Source organism: Cheilinus undulatus, linkage group 14, assembly GCF_018320785.1.
Source record: "Cheilinus undulatus linkage group 14, ASM1832078v1, whole genome shotgun sequence".
In the NCBI taxonomy this organism is placed as follows: Eukaryota; Metazoa; Chordata; class Actinopteri; order Labriformes; family Labridae; genus Cheilinus; species Cheilinus undulatus.
The window spans coordinates 24988342-25011765 of record NC_054878.1 but is presented as its reverse complement, the minus strand read 5'-3'; the positions used below and the strand labels follow the sequence as shown (position 1 = coordinate 25011765).

Genomic DNA, 23424 nt, shown 5'->3' with positions numbered 1-23424 from the left:
GACAGTCCTGCGCATTATTTGCCCTGAAAGCTCTTCAAAGGCCACCACGTCCACCCAGCGTGACCTTTCACTCATCTCTGTGTGGCTTGGTCAATATGCCGCCCTCACATCACTTTGAATCATGGCAGTGGTGGCTTGAAGTCTCATGCTGTTATTGCTCCCAGAGTTCCAACTATTGCATGTAAATAGGCTGGATTGTTTGTGGAGGAGGATGGAGGAGGTGGTGGGTGACGTGGAAGGAATGTTCTTGGCCTTTCTTTGACTTCACCTGCTGGGAAAAAAGGAACCTAATCTGAGAAAGAGATGTTGTTGGAAAGTGTTGGGTTGCCTGGTCACTGCTTTAGTGAAGCTACACACAGAAACAGAAATTTGTAGGGTTGTTATTAGACAATTAGTGGATTCAGCATCCTTTTTGCTGTGCTGTTTCTAGAAATAAACTTACTTCAGGAATTCCTTGATATGCATTTAAAAAAAGGATTGTTGCAGAAATGGTTGCATTTTCTGTGCATTTATTTGCTGGATCTTTCCCCCAGAGCTCTTTGCGCTATAAAATGCACACTGCAGCATATAAGACTGTCTTATAGATGTGCTGGTCTCCTGCTTTCACACATTAATAAATAAGCAAGCAAGGGGCCAAACTTTGCTATCTCCCTCCACAAGTCTGTGTTATCCAGTCTGACAGTTACCGGTGTTGCCTGGCAACAGGATGTGGGGAAGACACACTTGAATCTTTAAGGACCAACCCCACAGGGCTTCCTGTGGCGAATGCATGACCCCCAAACATTAATAACTCCTGGGCACACAGAGCTGATGCTCAGAAAATGTGAATGTTAATTGTTTCTGTTGTTTCCCTCTTTGTAACAAGGTCCCACTTATAATGTCTAGAGCTTTTTCTTCCAGAAAAAGTGAAAAAACAAAGAGTTTTGCAAAGGAAGAAGCAACCTCAGCTCAGATTTTAGTTGGATTCCGTGGATACATCTGTAACCTGTGCTTAAGTGTGTGAGAGCTTATTGGTATGTGTGTCCAGTGCAGGCTCTGACGTACGGAAAATACCAAAGGGCAGTACGCTGAGGTGAAAATCACCTCTCTTCCTCTCTCTGTGTCTCGCCTTCTTCACACCATATGTGGAGAACCTGAGTGGTTTTATAATAGGGAAAAAATGTTAGTGAATTCCCTTATGATGAGAGTGATGTACAGTGTTTTTCCTGCCAAATTAAAGCATGTTTGATGTGTGATTTTTACTTGTGTGAAGGTTTAATAGTTTAAAGACTTCCACAGTTCAAAGCCGCCAGCGATAGAAAATGGGAAGAAATGAGTCAAGAAGCTGGAAGACAAAGTAAACTTGGACTGACGAGACTTTCAGGCTCCCAGATGTATCCGTGTGTCTGACTACGTGTATGTGTGTTAGGCATGGAAACTTCACTAGCTAGTCCATGAAAGAAACCTTAAAATAAACCTGTGATTCATCTCAAACAGCATGAATTTACCTCTAGGAAAAATGGCCCTACAGGTCCTCTATCTTAACGGCTGCTGCTCTGTGTGGAAGTGAATGGGTTTTGGTTTATTTTACAGATGTTAAAAAATTGATTAAAAACAAGCATAGCCATCTATCATGGGGTGGGACAATGTTAGTGTCCTTGCTCATATGTTATATTTATCAAATTGCTGGTGCCAGATATCTCAGGCTGACACCCTCCAGTCAGTTGGTTGTTTAGTTGTTCGATGTGCTCTCATCGGACTAAAATCTCATTGGTCTGACAACTGCACAGAGGGGTGGGGTAGTGGGTTATAAGCAAAGGGAGTGGTGAACGGGAGCAAACAGCAGAGGTTATGAGAGGGAGGAGCACCCAGCGTGGGCAGTATAGGTAGAGAGAAAGAAACAAACACAGCAGTTATGCAGAATGTGTTCTTTGTTGTTTGTTTCACTGAGGTTATGTTCTGAAGAACTTGGAAACAACACATGCACAACACAAATGTGTAGGATTTTGTTTTTATGGAAGTGCCTCTGTGCCACCCTCTGTCACAGCCTCTATCCTGCTGCCTGTTTTATTCACTGATCAGTAAATCTCCTCTGTCTTTAATTCTCTCAGAAAAGGTTGGGGAGTGTAAATTATGTTCTTCCGCGCCCCTTTTTTTGATGTAAATTTAAACTGAAATTTATACAAAGGAAGATATTCTCATTATAGCATTATAATGGGGACTCTTACCTTGTCCACCCCTTCTGCATCATTCTTTTTTATATTGGGTTAGCCTTCCCTCTGTGTGGCAGGGACAGACTCCCGCTGTAAGGTGCATGTGTACATGCATGCATCAACCAGATGAGAAGAATTTTAGGCGTAGAAATTCTCCATACATTTTCAGGAAACCACATGACTGCTCATCACCAGTTCATGACTCCTGAAGGGGGCCCTTATGCGATGAATGATACTGATATAAATAGAAGGTAAATGGCCAAAAAAGAATGGGCAATGGGATACAAGAAGAAGAAGAAAATGAGAGGAAATTGGCGTTGATAAATACAGTTATGCTGCACTTTAAGGTGTAGGGGCATCCAATATTCTTCACTTAATCAGAAATCAGGATGTATCATTATAAGATTGTCCACAGTATCACAGAATTGATTTGTCATGATATTATTGTGAATCAAATCATGAGTTACCCCTTAATTTGAAGTAATACATTTTGACGTTTTATAGCCTTGTCTCCTACAAACCCACTTCATGTGTTCTGTACCAACAGATAAAGAAAGAATATGGCAGCAATGTGGTGCCCGCATTTCCTCCAAAGAAGATCTTCACGCTGACTCCTGCAGAGGTCGAACAGAGACGAGAGCAGCTAGAGAAATACATGCAGGCTGGTAAGTTATTCCTGCTGAATGGCTTGTTTTGCATTTTATCTTAAGTCTGCCTGATTGTCTATTCAATGTGGTTGTTTTTGTCAGAGATTTAAACTGAACACCATTCTTCCCTGAATTGCAGAACACAAATCCATTAGACTTTATTTCCACATTTTTAAGTAAGAGGAGGGATTTATTCTATTTGTGGCGAAAGAAGAAAAAAAACGATCAGAGCCCCTCTTAGTTTTTGAAAGAGTGTAACTCTTCCACAAAATGTTTGCAATTCCACAACAATCACAGGAATGACCATGCTCACTGTCTGCAGGAAGTCCAGCCACACGAACTGCACATACGCTGGCCTCTTGATGTCATTAAAAAACATTAAAGTCTTACTGAAGAACTGATGATGTGAGAACAGACGAAGCAGGGACACTGAGCCAAAGCCTCACCAGACCGAGATCTGCTGACACATCTGATGAGGAAAAATAAACCTCTAGTCAGGGTTTCAGACCTGTTATCTTTTTAAGTTTTAGCTCTCTGAATGAAAAACTAACTGTAATAAAGGTGTAATTATCATTTTTTGTTGTTTTTAGGAAGAAGAGGAGCAGTCATTTTTACTTAACATTCCTTGTGACTATTTTGAAATAAAATATTAATCATGTTTATGAACAAGCTTGACTTTCATAACGAGTTTGGATGGTTTTCAGCAAATTCCCCAAATTTAGCAAACTACTCAGGGTTAAACTTTGTGCAAACACACATGAATAAGCGGAGCAGGCAATGCAGAGGTTTGTTTTAATCCTCTCAAGCACTGGCAGTTACAGCAGAACAAGGCAGCGTTGTTCTCGTGTGTATTTGCTCATAGTCTGGGAGCAAACGCACACAGGGTGTTCTTGGCCACAAGTGCGCCCGGTTACATCATGGCTTTTTACATAGTTATGGAAAATGAACGGCCACAAACACAGTCAGCTCTGACGCAGATGGCTCACTAGTTTGACATTTTGTTAGAGAGTTAGACTAATTTGCCAAAGGACAATAGTGTACAGTACGTGCACATACACACTCACAGTCATGTTGTAGTGGTACAGTGTTATCATGCAGATAATTAAATGCATGGCTCTGCAGCTGAAAAGTGCCTCATTAGAAAAACAAAGGACATGAGCAAAGGAGACATCTTGTCTGTTATTTACCAAAGCAGGGCTCTCCAGTGTGATGAAACAGCTCTTTAATAATTTACAGTTAATTGAGCCTTTGCCAGATTACAAGTAACGTATTGTTTGTTCTGGATAAAATTCATAAAGTGTAGTCTGCTTGCAAGGAAGGCTAAACTGCCTAGACAGAAGTCTCAGAAGGTCAAACCCATCTCCCAGCAAAAAGTAAAAAGAAGAAAACTGAAGAGACTTATGAAGAATCTTAGTCTGGGAAGGTTTTTTATTTACATAGCATCCTGTAAGAGACCCTTCTCTAATTGCTGAGTCTGTATTTCTGCTCCAGCTATGTTAGTCAGTATGTTTACATGTACAGTAATGCCTCGCTACAGCTGTAGCAATTAGGTCATTTCATCAGACAACCATTCATGTCCCAATATACATGCACAGTTGGTGAATGGATTTATTGGTAGGAGCATGTCTTAGATGGAATGATTTCCCCTTTTAACTAGTTGCTGCGGATCTTCTACCTATTAACCTTGCTAACAAGTTGGCAAACAGCTAACTGGTTGTATGTTGAATGATGAAAACAAACTACACTACAGTGTAGTTCTTTACTTTTGTTAAAAATGAGATAAATGACAAGCCTCTAGCTTATGGTGATAACTGAAATGACGAATGACAACACAGCTCCTGCTGCACTTAACATTTGTACTACTGAACTTCCGAGTCAAAGCCTGATAAGAAAACTGTGGAGCATGCGCAGAATGCCAGTCTGGTCTATTGAGATGCATCCATGCAACAGTAAAGTCAAGGTCAGACCACGAATTTTGTGTCTGCTACAATGGTCACTATGTTAGATAAGGGGATTATCCATCTATCGATCCATCCATTTTCTTCCCCTTATCCAGGCTGAGGTTGCAGCAGGCAAAGCAAGTCAACCCAGACACCTCTCTCCACAGCAACATTTCCAGTACTTTCTGGAGGATTCTAAGGCATTCCCAGGCCAGATGAGATATATAATCCCTCCAGCAAGCCTCCTCCCTGTTGGATGCTCCTGCAAGACTGACTTTTTTTGATTGTGTTCACTATGACACACTACACAAGATGCAACAGCAGATTTTTGAGATTGGCGGGTCTCAAAACCCCTCGACTGTTGGGTCATTCTATAATTGTGCTGAAAACAAGAAGTCTGACCTTGGCTCAAAACAGTCTCTTAGCACATTCAGTTTATTTCAATTTCTGTCAGATAAACATGTTTAAACATGTTTTTAAAGTCTATTTTTTATTTAGACTAACTCAGTAATTGGACTCTTTCTAACTGCATACTGATAAATGTGAAATGTAACTTATTTAGAGTCATTCTCCTGGTTGAATTCTCTAATTTCTCCCATGTTTTTTTTTTTTTTTTTTTTAACAGTGCGTCAGGATCCTTTATTGGGAACCAGTGAAATGTTCAACAGCTTCTTAAGAAAAGCACAGCAGGTTTGTAGAGTTCCTTTGATTGCCTCCTTTACCTGCACTGGTCTTGTGTGGGGTTTTTTTCTGTAGTGTCACTGGGGCTTTTCAGGAAGGGCATACTGTTTGACCAAAAGGCTGATGCAGTCATTTCTACCTGGTCAGTAGTTATTTTGGCATTCTGTGAGGTAGCTGTCAGCTTAATGTTTGTCACTGATTATTTTGGTTCAGGTCATCTTTGCTTGCTTGTGAAGAAGAGGCTTTGATAACATCAGTTTGTTTGGCTTTGCCTGCAAAAATTTGAAAAATGATAATGACCAACATTGAGAGAAACAACAACTGAGAGAAAAGCAACATTTAGCAACAATGAAGTTGCTTTGTGTGTGGGAGTTGAATCCTCTTGAACCATTATGTCATTAAAAAGAATTGAAAACATGATTCATCCGACCACATTTGCCAGAAAGCTCTTTCTGCACAACTAAAACTCATGCAATACCTAACTAAAGAACATAATTATTCAAGAGAACAAACTCTTGGTGTCATTGCTACTGCCAGACTGAGGAGACATTCCAGTTGAGGGAGATATTGATGACTTATTCAGACCAGGTAGCAAGGTTGATTCGTCATCATTCAAGCTGTAACCTGCGTTGCCAGAAGGGCTATAAATTCAATAACCTTCACGGACAGAATCATCCGTCTGCAGACACGTCACACCCGTTCTGCCTCTCCTCCTCCTATGTCTTCTTCTCTCCCCTCCCCCCATGCAGCTCCTCATGCACTGCGAGGACAGCAGGTGCAGAATAGAAGATGAGTTACCACCCTGTGTTGTCATTTTCATCTGCACCTTTGGTGGTAGGTGATGTAGTCAGAGACCCCGCTGAGGGAGCAAGGATGATGAGAGATGATTTAACATACGTGCTGACAGACTGACTGAGGGCACGAGAAGCCAGAGTTAAGATTTTCTACACCTTGATATTAGCTTTTGTTTGGAGAGGTTTAAGTATTAACAGCTTTTGGCACTTGGTTTATTTTCCTAATTAGTTTTCCATCAAGTCCGTGGGCTTTTCTTCCATCTTCTGCCTTGTTTGCTTTGGGATGAACAGAAAAACAAATACATCATTACTGATAAATCAAGCAGTCTTCACTTCTGTGCAAGATGTGAAACAAAAGGATGGAACAAGAGATGAAACATTTTGTCATTGAATAGGTTGATTAGAATTTGGAACAATTTATTTTTTGCATCCTAATTTAATGAAAAATCACCTAAACATTCATGTCTGGTTTTTCATGTCAATATTTGCTGGTGAGCTGACTATCTTTGGGTTTTCAATTGATTGCAGGAAACTGGGAGGATTTTTTTAACTTTCCTTTTACTGTATTGACAATTAAAAAATGAGTCAGCAAATAATAGTAAAAATAGCTTAAGTGATTAAGTGATGTGCTTTAGTGCAGGGACTTAACCACAAGTCGATAAATATAAAAACTTGAACTGAAAAATAAGACATAAATATGTAATATGAATCTGCCAACATCCATTCTGTGCAGTTGTTCTTTGATAAAGTGCTTATCATTTGTTTATTGATAAACTCTGATGTTAAAATGCTGAATTTGTGGGTTTGAAAGTCAAGTTGAAAGTTTTTAATGGCATGGAATAAATCCTCATCAAGCTTAGTGTTTGCTTTTGTTGCTTTTCTTCGTGAATCTCCCATAAGTTCTTCAGTCTGCTTTGTTTGACAGTAATCTGAAGGCTGAGCTCATACCTGTTGCTTGTGCGTCTTTTCTTACCACACTTTTCCCTTCCAGTCAACTTTCCTTGAATCTGCTTTGATACTGTCTCTGAGAACAGCCTGCCCTTTGTATGAAATGAGTCTTGAATATATGGAAATGTATCTTTCTGAAGTTAATCACAGAAAAAAATCAACTTTGACTTGGCATTTTAATTTTTTGAGGTGCACGTTTTATATATCACTGTTTATTACAAAATGAGGAAGAAAAGTTTTTCAATTCTATCAATGTTCTGTGTGTCCATTATACTGTTTTTGCATGAAAAGTGACTAGTCTTTTGACTAGTCAACAGACTGTAGTGAGTCTAGTTCATCTCTATTAGGCTGGATACATACACTTGGTACTCCATCAGAAGGGTTCAAAGAAAAAGGGCAATATAGATCTCTTGTTTTGATGTTTTTTTTTTTTTTTTACTAACTTGACAGTGGAGGTGCAAATAATTGCATAGCATAACCAACCAAACTGAACCAGACTGCATAGTGGAAAACAGCTTGATAGTCTTTACCATGGATAATGTGAAACAGGCTGTTTCTGCAGTGTGCTGTTGACCACTTTACCTCACACCTACCTCAGAAGCAGCCATATGTAGCATTAAGAATTGCTATAAACTAAAGACACAATATTAATCGTCATGTCTTTTTTTGCTTTTAAAGGTCTGTGCTGGATCTTTTACATGCTTTTTGTGTCACTGATTTAAGATAGATCCTCCCAGGTCATATTTTAATTTGTACCAATGATTCCAGTCTTGGCACCAAGAATATACACGTAACCATGTTACTAATATTTTCAGTATTAAAGCTGAGACACATTGTACTTGTACAAGACAACATCAATTAGATTCAGTCTTTATCCTTGCATGGTGGTTTTATAAAGAGCTTTATGGGGGGTTTACTTACCTCATTTCTGACCAGCCTACATTATTGTCTCCACATGTGACTTTAAGGATTGTGTTATCTACCCTCAAAAATGAAAAACAAGTGGCTTAACCTTGGAGCTGAGAAAAGCCTGTGATGTTTTTATATCGTTCCTGTAGGAGACACAGCAGATTCCCACAGAAGAAGTGGCTTTAGACATCTGCCTGTCCAATGGTCAGAAGGTCACCGTCAACATCCTGACCTCAGATCAGACGGAGGATGTCCTTGATGTAAGTGCTGAACAGACCAGAAACAGATCACACAGTACACAACCTAGTTTTTCATTAATAGAGGGGTTTTGATGCAATATGGAAATGAAATATAACAAAGCTAAGTATTTACAGTAAAAAAGGAGTTTGAGTCCTGTGACTGATCGTGTTTCACTTTCTGTGAGGCACTGAGCAGTTACATAATCATCAAAGTGTTTATATAGGTCATAAAACCACGTTTATAGCTAGAAGTAACATGATAAGTGCTGATAAACTCTGAAAGTGTCCAGAAGTGTTCGTAAGGTTAGAATCTATGTTTATTTACAGCTTGAACAGCATTTATGTCACTTAAATTAGACACATTTGATCTCAGGCAGGCAATCATGCTGCAGGCATTTCTTACAATGCTAAAAAAAATAAATAAAATGACATTTTTCGATCAGGCCACTTTAAACATAGAGGTAGTTTATCAAGTCTAGGCTACTTAAGCAAAACTTATCAAAAAAAGGAGTTTGTTTGCTTGAGCTTAAAATGAAAAGAATAGCTCACATCAAAGCATTTTGAATGAAACAACCAAACTAGAAACTGTGATGAGATTAAAAAGTAAACACATCTTGTTTCTAGGTCAGGTAGTTACTGTGATGTAACCTTTTAGTACACCCGCTTTTATTATTTTTTATAATAGATTATAACCACATAATCTAAAGATAATGACTACAGTAAGCAGGCTGCTGTTTCATCATAATGTTCTTTATGGCTCTTGGCTGTAATTCAGTTTTTTTTAGGGCACTCTTAAAGTTCTCGAATGAAAGTTTAACCACAGTTAGTTCACCTCCTTTCACCTTAACAGGTGTCAAAGTATACTGCTGTCACATTGGACAGGAAAAAACATGTAAGGGAAAACCGTGGGGGTAAAAAACAAGAAATAATAGAAATGAAGAAATACAGGCAAATATTGATTTTGTAGTCACAGTGGTGCTTTGTTCTGGTCTTAGAAAAAGATGATAGATATTTTAGATCTCAAATTAAAGAGTTACTATTCTGTTTTATTTTTGAAAAGAAGTTTCTGATCAAATCAGCAGCATATTGCATTAGCTTACTAAAAACTGTCAATTTGTCTTTGTTTTTTAAACATCACTGGGATGAAATGGAAATTGGAAACATATCTTTTTCAATAACACACTTTAAAGTTGCAGTTCTCAGCTGTTGTCCTGCTGCTTATAGTGTCCTTGATGTGTCTGGAAAATATAGTAGTGCCAAAAAGCGTCTTCTGGGCTTTTGGAGGATATTGAAGGACGTGTTTTTTTTTTTTTTTTTTTTTTTTTTGTTGCAGTGCGTGAGTGCACAATTGCTTATTATCATTCCAATAGTGCATGAGAGAAATAAACATTAATGCTTATTGTGCCATTAAACAGCAAAATAGCAGGAAATTTGTTTTAATGAGATGCAGCCAATTGGTGTTACTAGTCTCGCAATTAGTGAAATGGGGATCACCTTCGGGCAGTGAATGTGTCTCAATTGATTGTAGTATAAAGACACCTGTGAGTGGAAGATCCTGCCACTGGTTAACCAGTATTCCTGGCTACCATTACACCATGAAGACAAAAGACATCCCCCATAGTTCAGCTAAATCCATCATCAAGAAATGGAAGGAATATGGAACATGTTTAAATCTGCCTAGATCAGACATTCCTCAATAACTGAGTGGGCGTGCAAGAAGGAGACTAGTGAGAGAGGCCACCAAAACACCTATGTTCATATCTTCAGCAGCTGAGATCGGAGAGACTCTGCATACAGCATCTGTTGGCCGGGTTCTTCACCAGTCAAAGCTTCGAGAGTGGGAAAGAGAAAAACACTGTTGAAGAAAACTCATTAAATGTCGACTAACGTTCACCAGAAGGCATGTGGGAGATTCCATTGTCAAGTGGAAGAAAAATATTTGGTCTAATGAGACCAAAATTGTGCTGTTTGGCCATCGGAAAAGATGGATTTATGGCGGGCACCAAACATGGCACATCACCACAAACACACCATCCCCACTCTGGAGCAGGGTGGTGGCGGCATCATGACGTGGGGATGCTTCTTGGTAGCCAGCCCTGGAAGGCTTGTAAAGGTAGAGGGTAAATTGAATGTGGTCAAAAATGTGGTAAAAAAAAAGTCTGCAAGAGAGCTATGGCTTGGGAGAAGATTTACAGTATTTTCCAGCAAAACACTGGCCCAAAGCATACAGGGAAAGCTACGCAGAAATGGTTTAAGACAACAAGGTGAATGTTCTGGAGACGCTGAGTCAAAGCCCAGACTTCAGTCCAAAAGACAATTTGTGGCTGGACTTGAAAAGGACTGTTCACACCCAATAAAGGGCTAAAACATTCAAGGGGGTGAATAATTTTTATTGGCACTGTACACCTGTCCACATAAATAGAACATGTCACAGGCAAGCTAAACAGCATGGCTACACCTCTGGTTTCAGCTTTTCATATTAAAAAACCTGATTTGGCATTTCTGTGTAGAAACTCACCTTGTTTTTCCTTGTAAATAAAGACGTGACTGTGACAGCAGTAAGACATAGCCATCACACATGCTTCTGGTATAAAGCTGTGATGTTGTGAGCCAGAGCTGACATGCACCACAGCCGTCACGCAGGATACTTGCACCCAGTGTGAAACAGCTGCTGCACTGAGGACAAAAAGGTACAAAAAGCTCCACGTTATGTGTGCAGGGAGATGCTGGCACATGCTGACATGAAGCCATCAAAACTGACACGGCAATCAGAAACTAAACCCTCTGACAATGAGTAAAACCAGTTTACTTTTTCAAAGACGCAGACTGTAGTGTTTTTGGATATAGAAATGTTGTGATATTATGTCCCATATTAGGTTTTCACAAGACTCCTGTTTCATTATATAATTTGATTGGCTGAATTTATGAGAAATTTGGGTCACATTTTGTCATAGAGGAAGTGGTACTGGGTCCTGAAGCTGCACTACTTGAGAACTATTGGTTTAAAGTGTGCTGTTAAAACATTAAACAAAGTCTTATGTTGGTTAAATTTAGTTTCAAAAACTCGTGCTAAAAGTATGATATTTCTTTACATTTTTTGTCTTTAAAACTAGCAATTATTAACTTGAAGAAAAAGGAAAAACTATTAAATACACAACTTGATTACATAGGACCATAAAAATGAACTTTGTCTCGTTCTCGTCTTTCTGCAGGCTGTTGCAGCAAAGCTCGACCTTCCAGACGACCTTGTTGGTTACTTCAGTCTCTTCCTCGTCAGAGAAGGTGTGGACGGAGGTTTAACTTGTAAGTAACAACCACTGTTCCTGAAGAGGACAGAAAAAATCTTGTGTTGAATGGAATGTAAAGAGGAAGAAAGGCTAAAGTAATTCATTTGTGAAGAAAATCTATTGCTGCTTGAGGATTTATAGTCAGCCTGGAAAGTATTTTCAGCAGTTACTGAAAACAGGCGCTTTTGTTTTTTGTCCGCACAGCTGGAAACCCTCAGATAAGCAATCATGTTTGTTGAGGAAAGTAAATGTACACTACACTCTCAAGAAATAATCTAGAATTTACTCCTTTATCAGGCCAGCAAAGCTCCATTTTCCCTGTAAACACACAGAAAACACAAAACTCAGAGGATGAATTATGCCTCCAAACAGGGACAGTTATGTACGATTATCCACGGTAATTTCATGCTCATAATTTTGTCTCACTAAACTCCCTGAAATGAAGCGTAAAGAGTTTGCTCTGGCAACAGTCCAGCAGCTCTGGGTTAATCTGCCTCTTTCTTTGGAGATTCACTCCAGTTTAATTAAAAAAGAAGAACTGCATCCCCTCGTGAGAGTCTTGTCTTGTATCCGAGTTCCTACTGTATCTGCTGGTATAATGGATCCTTCATTTATTAGGCTCCTCACAGAGGCACTGTGAGAGTCGGCCTGTGTGTGTCTGGTGACCTCATACAAAACGATTGTGCAGTCAGTGTATAAATTGGTGTGAGCTTGCACAATGGACTAGTGTATGGGGAGAAAGTATTTGCTATGATTAAAATTCTAAAAACTGGAAAATGGCTGCAGAATAGCCCAATGATATATGCAGAAAAATAGGCTCTGGGTATTTGTTTTTGTTTTGCCTTCTAATTATTTTATCTGGAAACAAGAAACAGTGAAGAATAATACAAACCTCACAAACAGTACAGTATATTGCATCATTACTTTCTCTTAAGGATAGATTATACAAAGTGATCAAATGATTTTTTTGCCTTATTCAATGTCGAAAGTTTTCAACATGTCCATTGAGCATATCTGTGCTTAGAGTACACCCTTTTAATTTGTTTATTTCCAACACGGTGCCCCAGCAAAGTTAAACTTTATTGTTAAAAGTTATGTAGTAAAACGTTCAGGAGCAAGACAGTATAAGAACAATGAGCTGGACAGTTATTAATTCCTTTGCCCAACTGTAGCAGCAAAATATCACCAGAAATGTCATATAGGCATTCAGAGAGAAGCATAACTTGCTTAGGAAACAAAGAAACAAACATAAGATTATAGAACTATTTTTTAATATATCGTTATTTTACAATATAAGATATAAAGCAATAAGTATCGTGCAAGCGGGTTACAATGACCGCACCAATCAGCTGTTTTAAAGTCAACTACGTTAAAATTTATGGATCTGGTAAAATTTAAAACTGTAAGTTTATAAAGCAAAAAATAAATGACTACCTGGTAACTTAAATAAATTGTTCTTGGTCAGAGAGGGAGGGTATGAATTAAGGGGGGAGCATAATTTAAAACAACCCAGTGTTCGAACTACTCTTAAAAGTATGTGCATTTCTGTCTGTGGGATGACACTGTAGAATGGTCTGGAAAAACATATGAAAATGAGTAAAAATGTCAAACAACTTAATAAAACTTCTAAAAACGCAATTCTTGAAAGGTATAGAATCACAGGAGGAGAGCCAAGTGTTGCCGAAGGGCTGTTGGATTAATCCTCATGAAAAAATTATTTTATTTTTTGTATTATTATTATCATTTTCTTTCTTTTGGAACTGTTAGACTTGTGGATTGAGATGCTCATCTATTGAGATACACATCTGGTATCATGTTTGTCTTTGTTGCCTTTGCTACACTTCAGAGTGAATGGGAGGATGAGTGAGTGAATGACTGAGGGGGTGGATGGGTGAGGGGGGATTGTGGTAAAGCAACATAAGCACATTGTGGTTATTATAAAAGGAGAGTAAGTTGGGGTAGGACTCGAAAAGCCTCTGCTTCTTCCTACTCCTTTTCAGACTCATGAAATGCTTTATTTATTGATTGTATGGCATTATGGAATTATATACCCTTGGAATTTAATTGTTTTATTGTTGTTTTATTTTTTATTTTGTTTGTCTGAAATAAATAATAAAACAGTCACATTGTAGTTGGCTTCATATAATTTGTCAAGTCTCTTAGTTGTTGTGACTCAGAGATATTCTGTTGTTTTACAGTTCCATTTAAAGTTAAATGTGTCCTTAATTTCTTGAGATGGGGAATAGTTAAATGTTAATACCTGTGTTTTTGTTACATTAATCCTATATCCTGAGTAAAATTCATAAACCTTAAGAAAATTCATCAGCAAGTGGAATCCTTTTTCTGGATGGTTGTGAAAGAATGCAGGTGGCATCCTATCACAGTACCACGCTGGAATTCACTGAGCTCCTGAGAGCGACCCATTCTTTCACAAATGTTTGTAGAAACAGTCTGCATGCCTAGGTGCTTGATTTTATACACCTGTGACCATGGAAGTGATTGAAACACCTTATTCAAATTATTTGGATGGGTTAGTGAATACTTTGGCAATGTAGTGCATATGAAATGATTTTTTTAAGAGAGCCAGTCAAATCAAGCTTTTTCTGCCTTTTTGAGGGCTACAAACCACACTGTAACAACCTGCTCTGTAGAGCGCTGACTAAAAATGTGCCACCTTTTTTTAGGGAGCTTAAACTCTTAAATTAAAATTTAATCTTCCAATAAAAACAGCAGGTTAGTAGAGACAATCCTGAGACAATCCTGAGACAATCCTGAGAAAAGTGCCTGAAAGAACACAAAAACACATTGTTCTCAGGTACAAGAAATAAGCTGTACTTCAGACCTAAAACACCAGCCCAGAAAACGTGTTTCAAAGTTTAAGGAATGCGGATGAAAACAAAAATACTTAAGCTGAGGTAGGTCTGTTTGTTCTGTCTAAAACTCCACAAAAATGGGGCAGGGTTCTGAGACTTTTGCCCTCAAGGCAGCCAGCCTGAGTTTAGATCTGACCTGTGTCTCCTTTTCTATTCTCTCTCCTATATTTCCAGCTCTGTCCACTGTCTTATCTGCAATAAAGATGAAAAAACAATGTATATTGTAATGTTATTTACAGTCATCTTTCAAACCCTAGCGATAGCTTTCAGGAGGTGTTGACACATTTGTTTTCTTCCACTGGTTAATTATTAAGGAACATAAATCAAGGTGAAACATTTGCCCCTATATTTTTGTCAGAAAAGCAAAACAAAGTCACAGATGTTTCAACTGCCATTTTTCTGTTTTTTATAGCCCTGTCAGGTCAAAGCCCCCTTCATTTTCCCCCAAATTTTCTTCCTTCTGTCATCCACTTGCCAAACACTCCTCCAGACCTCACGCCAAATCCCTTTCAGGCAGGCTTAACACTCTGCCAGGTGAACTTGGAGGAATCTGTACATATTGCAGGCATGTTGTATATTCTTGGCACAGCTTAAATCTGAGCTGGTTGAAAGAGAGCGGCCATGTGTTGAATATGACTCGACTACTGGAATAAATCTGGCGCAGCAGGCCACGGATCAAACAAAAACTGGTGGGAGTATTGACACAATGGGGTAGCTATGAGAATTCAATCCCTCTCTGACAGGCTGAAAGTTTTCCATGAGTCTGTGTGTAAATCAATATGCAATGTGAAATATGCAAAGACACGCCAAGAAGGAGCAGTTTGAAATAACTCTGCTATTCTTCATATGCACGTTTTTTCATAGTTTCCTACCAATTCAGTCTGTTTTAAAATGTTAGAAAACATTTTAAGCATTGAGTTTGCATCTGTTGTTTAATCTCTTCAGAGATTTTCAAACATCAAAGTTACCCACATGGTTTTCTGTTTCTTTTAAGTTAGACTATAGAGAAGAGTAAGAAAATGCTTCAACAGTCCTAATTGCAGACTGCTGTTCAGCCATTGGATTTGTAGTGCTGTGCTTATTTGTCGATGGCTGGAAACCCGGCAGCAGGATAGCTAAGCACCTGAGATCTACTTCACTCTCCTCAGGGAGTAAGACGCAGTCCGACAGCTGCAGATTAGGCACAACTCCCCCCCCCAACACACAACACACTCACAGCTCATTATCTTTTTTCTGTCCTTTTTTTTTTTATTTAAAAACTCGTACACATGAAAAGTTTTAGCCTCATGGGACCTTTCCAGATGGAGTTCTTCCATCCTTCATTGTTTGTCGTTGCGATCATCAAATGTCCATGGGACTTTACTGAAGCTGTCACTTTCTCTCTTTTTCTCTCTCTCTTCCAGTTGTACGGAAGCTGCAGGAGTTTGAGCTGCCTTATGTTTCCATAACCAGCTTGCGGAGCTCTGAATTTCACATAATCCTGCGGAAAAGGTACCCACCACCTGCTCTGCTCACATCATTACTTTAAATTGCATCACACCCTCCCCGAAGCTTTCTCCTCTGCATGTGATTATCTCTCTGATTCATTGCCCCAAAGTGTTCATGCCATATTTATGCTGTTCTGTATTATTAAAAGGTTAGGTGTCAGTGTTTTCATAAGAGCAGAATATGCCTGCTGAATTTGGTGTAATTTCATTCAGTGAACCAGTTTCATTTTTAATTTTGGGTGTTCCTCCTTTATTCCTTATCTGCAGTGAAGCGGTCTTCTTGTGTCAGAGCAGCCAGCGGCTGTTTTATCTGACTTCACCATCATCTCCAAAGTACAAGTTAATTTGAGAAAAAGACCTAAGTCATTATTTAAAATTTATTCCAACTTATATTAGAACACAGGTCATGCACTTTGCTGTCACTAAAGAAAAATGAGGGATGAGACTGAGACATGTATCTACAGTCTGATCAGATTGCATTAATATTAACTGGGAATGACTCATATCACAAGTTTTACTCACCTGCTCTAAGAGAAACAGGAAATAAATGTTTCTCACAACTGAAAATGAATTACCATTATTAATAAACTGGTTTAAGTCACTTTTTTACAGAAAAAAAAATTTCATGCCAGGCAATCATTAGTGAATATTTTCTGGTTGCTTTAGATTCTCTGCAACAGTGAACTGAATATCTTCTGGGTTATGAATAAAACAAAACTTTAAAGCCACTAGGATTTTTTTCCTGGAAGAAAAAGAAATTCCAAAGTTATACTAAAGTTTGTTGGGTCATTAAGAATTCACAAAGTGTGAATGAAAACAAACAACAAACTTTGTGGATTCTTAATGACCCAACCCTGTTAAAAAAAACATCTTATGTTGGTAGTTAAACCACTTCTGTGTGGGGTCTCAGCTTTTTATTTCTACTGACATATAGTAATGGAACGCTGAGTTGCAATATTACCATAATGAGAGTAATATACTACTAATTAGAGCTGTCTTGTGAACAAGGCCACCCATAAAGAGGAAAGCTTTCTGGGGCCCAGCCAAATGGGGGGCTGTTGGAGATCAGGAGAATCATTGTCTATTTTAAAGTTAATCTATTGTAACCATAATTTATTTTTCCTGAATATTAATCACTCTTATCAAAGCAACATAAAATTTATTTATTTACTTATGCTTTATTTAAATTTGCTGTAGTAGAGAATAACCTATTTGAACAAAACCATTTAGGAGGTTTTGTCAGACCCCATAGCTAAGCTTAAGTGCACACAAATCAGGGCTGAAGGCCAGAGAACAATGTAGAAGGAACTGAATTAACTTCAGGGAACGTTAATGAAAGAATCAGGAAAAGAGAAAAATGGCATAAAAAGCTGAAAATATGCAAAAAGTGGCAAAAATTTGCAGTAAAAAGCGTAGAAAAGAAGTCACAGAGTTGCAAAAATGGAATAAAAGTGTCAAAAAGGGTCTGGGAAAATGGTGAAAAGCAGTTAAAAAGTGGCAACAATGTGTTACAGAGGCAGATATTTGAATTGCGAAAAGTGACAAAAATGGGCAAGGAAAGGAAACAAGTGCAGGAAAAATGGTCAAAAGCAGTTAAAAAGTGGTAACAATGAGTTACAGATCCATAAATATGCAAAAGTGGCAAAAATTGGCTAAGAAAGTCAAAAATGAACAGAGGAAATGATGAAAAGCAGAGGTAACTGCTAGCCAGGATGCTAGCACAAATGCTGCTGATCCAACACGCATGCATTGGTATCGTCGATAAATCACAACTGGGGAGGGCCCATTTGTTGAGTTTTTCAGGGGCCTAAGCAGATATGTGGGAGGCCTGCTTGTTAAACAGCTCATCTGATTCAGGCATTTTTTTTGCATACATCAACAACTCATTTCATGACCTCATGAAAAGTTTTTTTCTCTCTATTTTACTTGATGCCATTTTAATTTTAGAATGCCTTTTAAAGAAAGAAAAGATAAGCAAATGTAGAACGCTTTAAACTTCACCAGAATGTATCCACAAACTCCCTGACATTTCCTAACTGAATTGAAAACCCTCAAGATTGAATAGAAAACTGCTGTGTGAAGGTCGGTGGAACCGGAGAGTGAAGCAATGGGCGGGTCAGCAAAGACTGCACAAAACTACAAGTCTTGTTTTAAACACAAAGCATCTACAGCTACACAAAACTAAACTGTGACATATTCTCAAATGTTACAGCCCCTAAAATCAGCAGAGCCCGTGTGGTGTAGCTGAACAGTATTTCCTTTGGCTCCATAGAAAATCCCGGAGTCCAGCTCTATTTATGGCTCGGATATCTTTATGGAAACAGTTTAAAATTAAATGAGAGGGCAGAGGGTCAGGGCTGCTTGTGCAAGGAAATGAGCCTCTGTCAGCATGAGCTGCACACCTCAAAAATATGAAAATCTTCCTTGGTGGGCCACGCAAACAAATTCGGTTCTCCCCTCTTCAGCGTTACATTTCTCTTCTTCCTCACGTGTTGTCAGCCAGCCTCCCACTGACTGAGGTACACAGGATGTTTACTTTCTTTCTGCCTCAAGGAAAGTCTTAGTCCTCCTGACCTAGTTTCTCTGAGGAGTGTGGAGCAGCGAGGGAAGAATAAATGTAGAACTAAAGAGTGGAGGTGGAGGAAAAACAGACCCCCAGTGTACGAGATCCAGAGGAGGATCAGGTCCAACTGAAGGGAAAAGCTGTTTTCAGGCACACAGAGAACTTGTTTGAGAACCTTGTTTTTGTCCAGCATAATCTCAAACCAAAGAAAAAATTTACCTTTAATCCACAGAATTCATTAAATAAAACATGGAAACAAGGAGAATTTAAAGTGTTTTTTCAGTTGTGATGCAAAAGTATCTCTATGACATTCTCTCAGTCTTCTCTTTTCTAACCTGTTTTTAGTTGCTGATGCAGCCAGGCAACATCTGCTCAACCCACTACCAGCCTGTGTGTCATATGGCTACAACTTGTTAAATTTCCATGCCTGTAGTAAAGTGTTATGACATGACTTTACTGAGGTTTTTGCCTAAGAGCGGAAGTGAATAAAATAATTGATTGGGCAATTATGATCCCGATCTCGGCTTCGAACCAGTGCTGTTTGAAATGAAGACATTTCAAACAGTGGTGTGCAAGCCATTATCCTTTCTTGTCTCTTTTTCGAAGCACATTTTTGGCCATGTTCACATGTAATCCCAGATGTGATCCTCACTCTGTAAACTGAATTCAGGCATTTTTTTAACGTCACGCTTCACTCCTCAGGCTACCCTCCAGCACCCACACATCTCTGCGCACAGATGTACCAGCAATAGCATCTAATACCTCCATAGTGCTGCCTTAGAAACCATTCAAACACAAACCACCTTCAGCAGACCAACTGTCAAAGAGATAGATGGGTAATAGGAATGCTTATACCACAATCTCATTGGCTTTGAGCTGAAACATTTACCATGCAAAGCTTTCTCAGTGCATTGATTTGAATAGTGTTGAATTATTTATGTGATGTTTGGATTCTGTTATTTTAAATTGGCCTTTTTTAAAACACTTACTAGCTGTTTAGAACCAACAGATGACACACTTGCCCCCCCCCCGTAATATTATCTATGACAATGGTCTCCCTTTCCACTGTTACACTGATGATGTCCAGCTTTACGTCTCAACAATTCAATCACCATAGAAACCAACTCCACATCAACCAACTGCCTCCCCAAAATATAAAAAAAATGGATGCACACGGATTTCCTACCATTATGAAAGATCTGACATTATAACCATTGGCCCCAAATCCCTCAACACATCCTTCAAACTCCTGCCTCAAAACTGTCAAATCCCAGGGTTTCTGCAGATCCTTGTGAAGTCTTACACACTCACTGCACTAAGGAGCTCCATTAGTGAGAGGATGCTCCACCTGAAGTGTGTGAAGGAGAGGTATCGCAGGTCTTTTCTTCCTGCAGCTGTTAGGCTCCACAACAGCAACTGCTCCAAATAATCTGTGCAATAAATGATAGTATAATCTGTACACACGTTTGTATACATATATTTGTGTATGTATATATGTGTATATAGGTGTACATATGAATAGCTCCACCACACCCAATCTGTAACATATCCAACCTGTACATAATAGTTTGTAAATACTATTTATAATGTTTTTCACCAATCACAACGCAGTATATTAGTGTCAAACCCAGTAATGGACAACATGAGAAACCCCAAATATGCGGCCAAAATATCTCATTTCCCCCCTTGTGGCTGGCTGCAGAGTAGGTGGCCAGGACTGATCTCACAGCTAAAGGCAAAGATTTATGTACATTAAACAGATTTATATTTTTCAAAACACAAATGTGTTACTAGACTAAAATCTTTATTTTTGTAAAGTGTCTATCAAGGAAAAATCTGGCCCTTGTACAACTGTAATTGATGACCCCTGATAGACACAACTGTAGTTGATTATATGTTTAGTGGCAAAAAAGGAGGTATTCAGGGTGTTATGCCTCTTCCTTATATGTAATGTTTGTTGAAAAAAGGTAAGTAATAATTGTGTCTGCTTTATTCTCCAGCTACTGGGACATGGCATATGATAGTGATGTCATGGACAACAGAGTTGGCCTGAATCTGCTCTACGCCCAGGTAAGAGGCTACTTTACATAGCTAACACAGCCACTCTTGTTTATTTTCAGCAGCCAAAGTGCTCACAAAAGCACCTTTTAAACAAGTTTCCCCTTGAGACGTAGAACCAAACAAAAAAAATCAGGATTAGACATGATTATGTTTGTTTACATATAGCCTCTGTTGTGTTTTATTGAGTTTGCCTGGCACCAGCAACAAGACAGCCAAATCAAGCGCTGTTCAGAGCCTCCAAATGCCTCCGTCCGTCCCCAAGGTCTCACTGTTCTGTGATTGCGATGTCAGCTTGCTCTGACTTTGCAACACCTCTACTGTCATTCCTCTTCATGTTCTCTTGTGATCCTGTTGGCAGCACATGGCTTTTGCTGCAACAACTGTGATCTGTTGTGTTAAGCAGTTTTATTTTCAGGGCTGCAAGTTTGATAAAAATCTGGAACTGCTGAGTGTTGCCTGTGAATTGCAGGAGGTTTTAGAAATGAATCAAAGAGAAATAAACAGTGTTAGCAAGAGTGTGCATGCGTCTTTGCAATAATTTGCCAGCCTGCACTGTTTACATGAAAGGCTTAGGCTGTGATTTCTCCCATGTGTACCCAAAGAAACACAGAAACCTGCTTTGTATTGGGTAGAAAGATGACCTTCCTTTTCTTTTTTTTCAGACAGTGTCTGACATTGAGAGAGGCTGGATACTTGTCAACAAAGACCAACACAGGCAGCTCAAATCACTGCAGGAAAAAGGCTCTAAGAAAGAGGTAAGCAATGACATCTTTTCTAGATAATTCTACCTCTACAGCATGATCAAATCCAAAGAAAAGCCTTTGTCCAAGGATAAATCTGTAGAGAACACAGGCTTCAGTGCATACTGGGATGCTGTTAGTCTAATTTTTCCCCTGATATGAATTTTTCATAATCCAGACTTACTATCTCCAGGGATTTGACAAAAGCATATTTTTAAGAGAGATTCAGCTGAAAAAAACATGCTTTTTTGTGTTTTTCCCCAGTTTATCCACCTAGGTCAGACCCTCAAATATTATGGCTATATCAAGTTTGATCCATGTATTACCGACTTCCCCGAGAAGGGCTGCCAAGTCATTGTCAGCGCGGGCAACAATGAGCTCAACTTCCACGTCAAGCTGCCCAACGAACAGATGAAGGAGGGGAGCTTCAAGGTCACGCGCATGAGGTGCTGGCGAGTCACATCCTCAGTAAGTTTGTGTGTCTGTCTGTGAGAGAGAGTGAGGATGAGTGGATTCACCTTCAAGGTCGCCTGTTTCTCTAAATACTCAAATTGGAATCCCTCCATGTTGTTATGAGACTGTGAGCTGACTGAGAAGAGATGAAGAAGCTTCAAGCTGGAATGTGTTATGTGTTTGTTTACACGCCTCCTCTCACCGCTGCTGCAGAAACAAACCTCTTTAGCCCTGCCAAGCGTTAGTTTTTACTCCTGCTGCTTGCTCAAAGTGCTGACCTCTATGCCATCCGTCCTCATCAGTCTAATAACCCAAACACACTGCCCACTCAGGACGGAGCTGTATTGATCCACCATGCTCACACACAAGAGCATCTTTTCTTTGAACTGATAATTGCCTGTTGGTGAGAAGGAATCTGATGGTTTTCAGTTAGTGGAAGCAGCTACAAAGCCCACTCTTGTTCATCCATACTCTATATAAATAAACTAAAATAACAGACAGAAAAGTTTTTAAATAAAAGTTGAAAGAAAGAAGAGATGCAATATTTTCTATAAGATCAGCACACACAACAAGGCTGTCACCTTTTAACTGTCATTGATCAGTGGACATGACACACAGTCAGGAGCTGCAAGACTCATTTGAGCAGGAGGCAATCATTGACTGATCAGGAAGACTTACAGATTCCCTGTAATTAATTAATTCAAGGTGTTAGAAAGAAGAAAGAATGGAAAATTCATATGAATTGGCTCCTATTTGTAACAAAAGGAGGAAGCTCAAACAAGCAGCTGTCATGTCTTTTGAAATTGAGAAAGAGCTTGTGAGGTGTGTTTCAAGTCTCTCAAATGATGTGTCTCCAGTCCTCTACCATGCTGAGGACTGTACCAAAGCTCTAAACTACTTAAAGTGATGTTTCTCAGCTGTGGCTCTGGACCCAAAGTGGGTAGTGAAGCTGTCTTTAGTGGGGTTGTGAATCTTTGTATGGGTCTTTTAATTATTTTGGTCCCATCTTTTAAGTTTTGATGGCAGAAAGGACATGAAAATTGCTCTGCATAAATTTTTTCTCCTTGAATTAATAATTTTGATTATGGATTACCCAAACTCATAGGAGGCATAGGCATTATCTCAAAGATTTTTAAGGAAACTTGGGGTAATTTTTTTCCAAAAAGTTTGAAGTTTCCTTAGATTTATCTTCTCCAGTAGCATTTCAGGAATTTTCAATGGCACTTTGTTTTTAAATCTTTTATAGGATTTTTACCAGAAACTTTCAGAAATCTTCCATGATTCCTTCCTTTGAATGTTATTCTTTATATTATATGTCTTATTTTCACAGACACATTTCTATCCAAATCTGACTGTTTGGGTCTCCATTTGTGATTATGGAACCTGTGGTGGATCCCAAAGCTAGACCAGTTGCGAACCATTGGCTTACAAACAAAAACACTGTCAAATAACTTCAACACTGAAGACCTTTTCACTTAGAATGAAGTTAAAATTACACTTAAAGAGTCAAAACCAACTGAGAAATGTTTAACCCTGAGATACGTGCTACTGTGTAGTCAACAGACTACAAAAGTGCTGTACCCAAGTAAAGTACAGTTACTCTGGTTAAA

The 23424-nt window shown here is 38.9% G+C and overlaps 1 protein-coding gene across 1 annotated transcript in view; it reads left to right on the top strand.

Annotated features, from left to right (window-relative positions):
- snx17 (sorting nexin 17) overlaps positions 1–23424 on the top strand; it is a 41946-nt gene that overhangs the window by 11085 nt on the left and 7437 nt on the right. Inside the window, exons 3-10 of the mRNA XM_041804710.1 lie at positions 2740–2857; positions 5405–5469; positions 8261–8371; positions 11563–11653; positions 15914–16001; positions 20561–20630; positions 21284–21376; positions 21626–21829. Of these exons, the coding sequence (XP_041660644.1) occupies positions 2740–2857; positions 5405–5469; positions 8261–8371; positions 11563–11653; positions 15914–16001; positions 20561–20630; positions 21284–21376; positions 21626–21829 (840 nt within the window). The remainder of the gene's footprint in view (positions 1–2739; positions 2858–5404; positions 5470–8260; positions 8372–11562; positions 11654–15913; positions 16002–20560; positions 20631–21283; positions 21377–21625; positions 21830–23424) is intronic.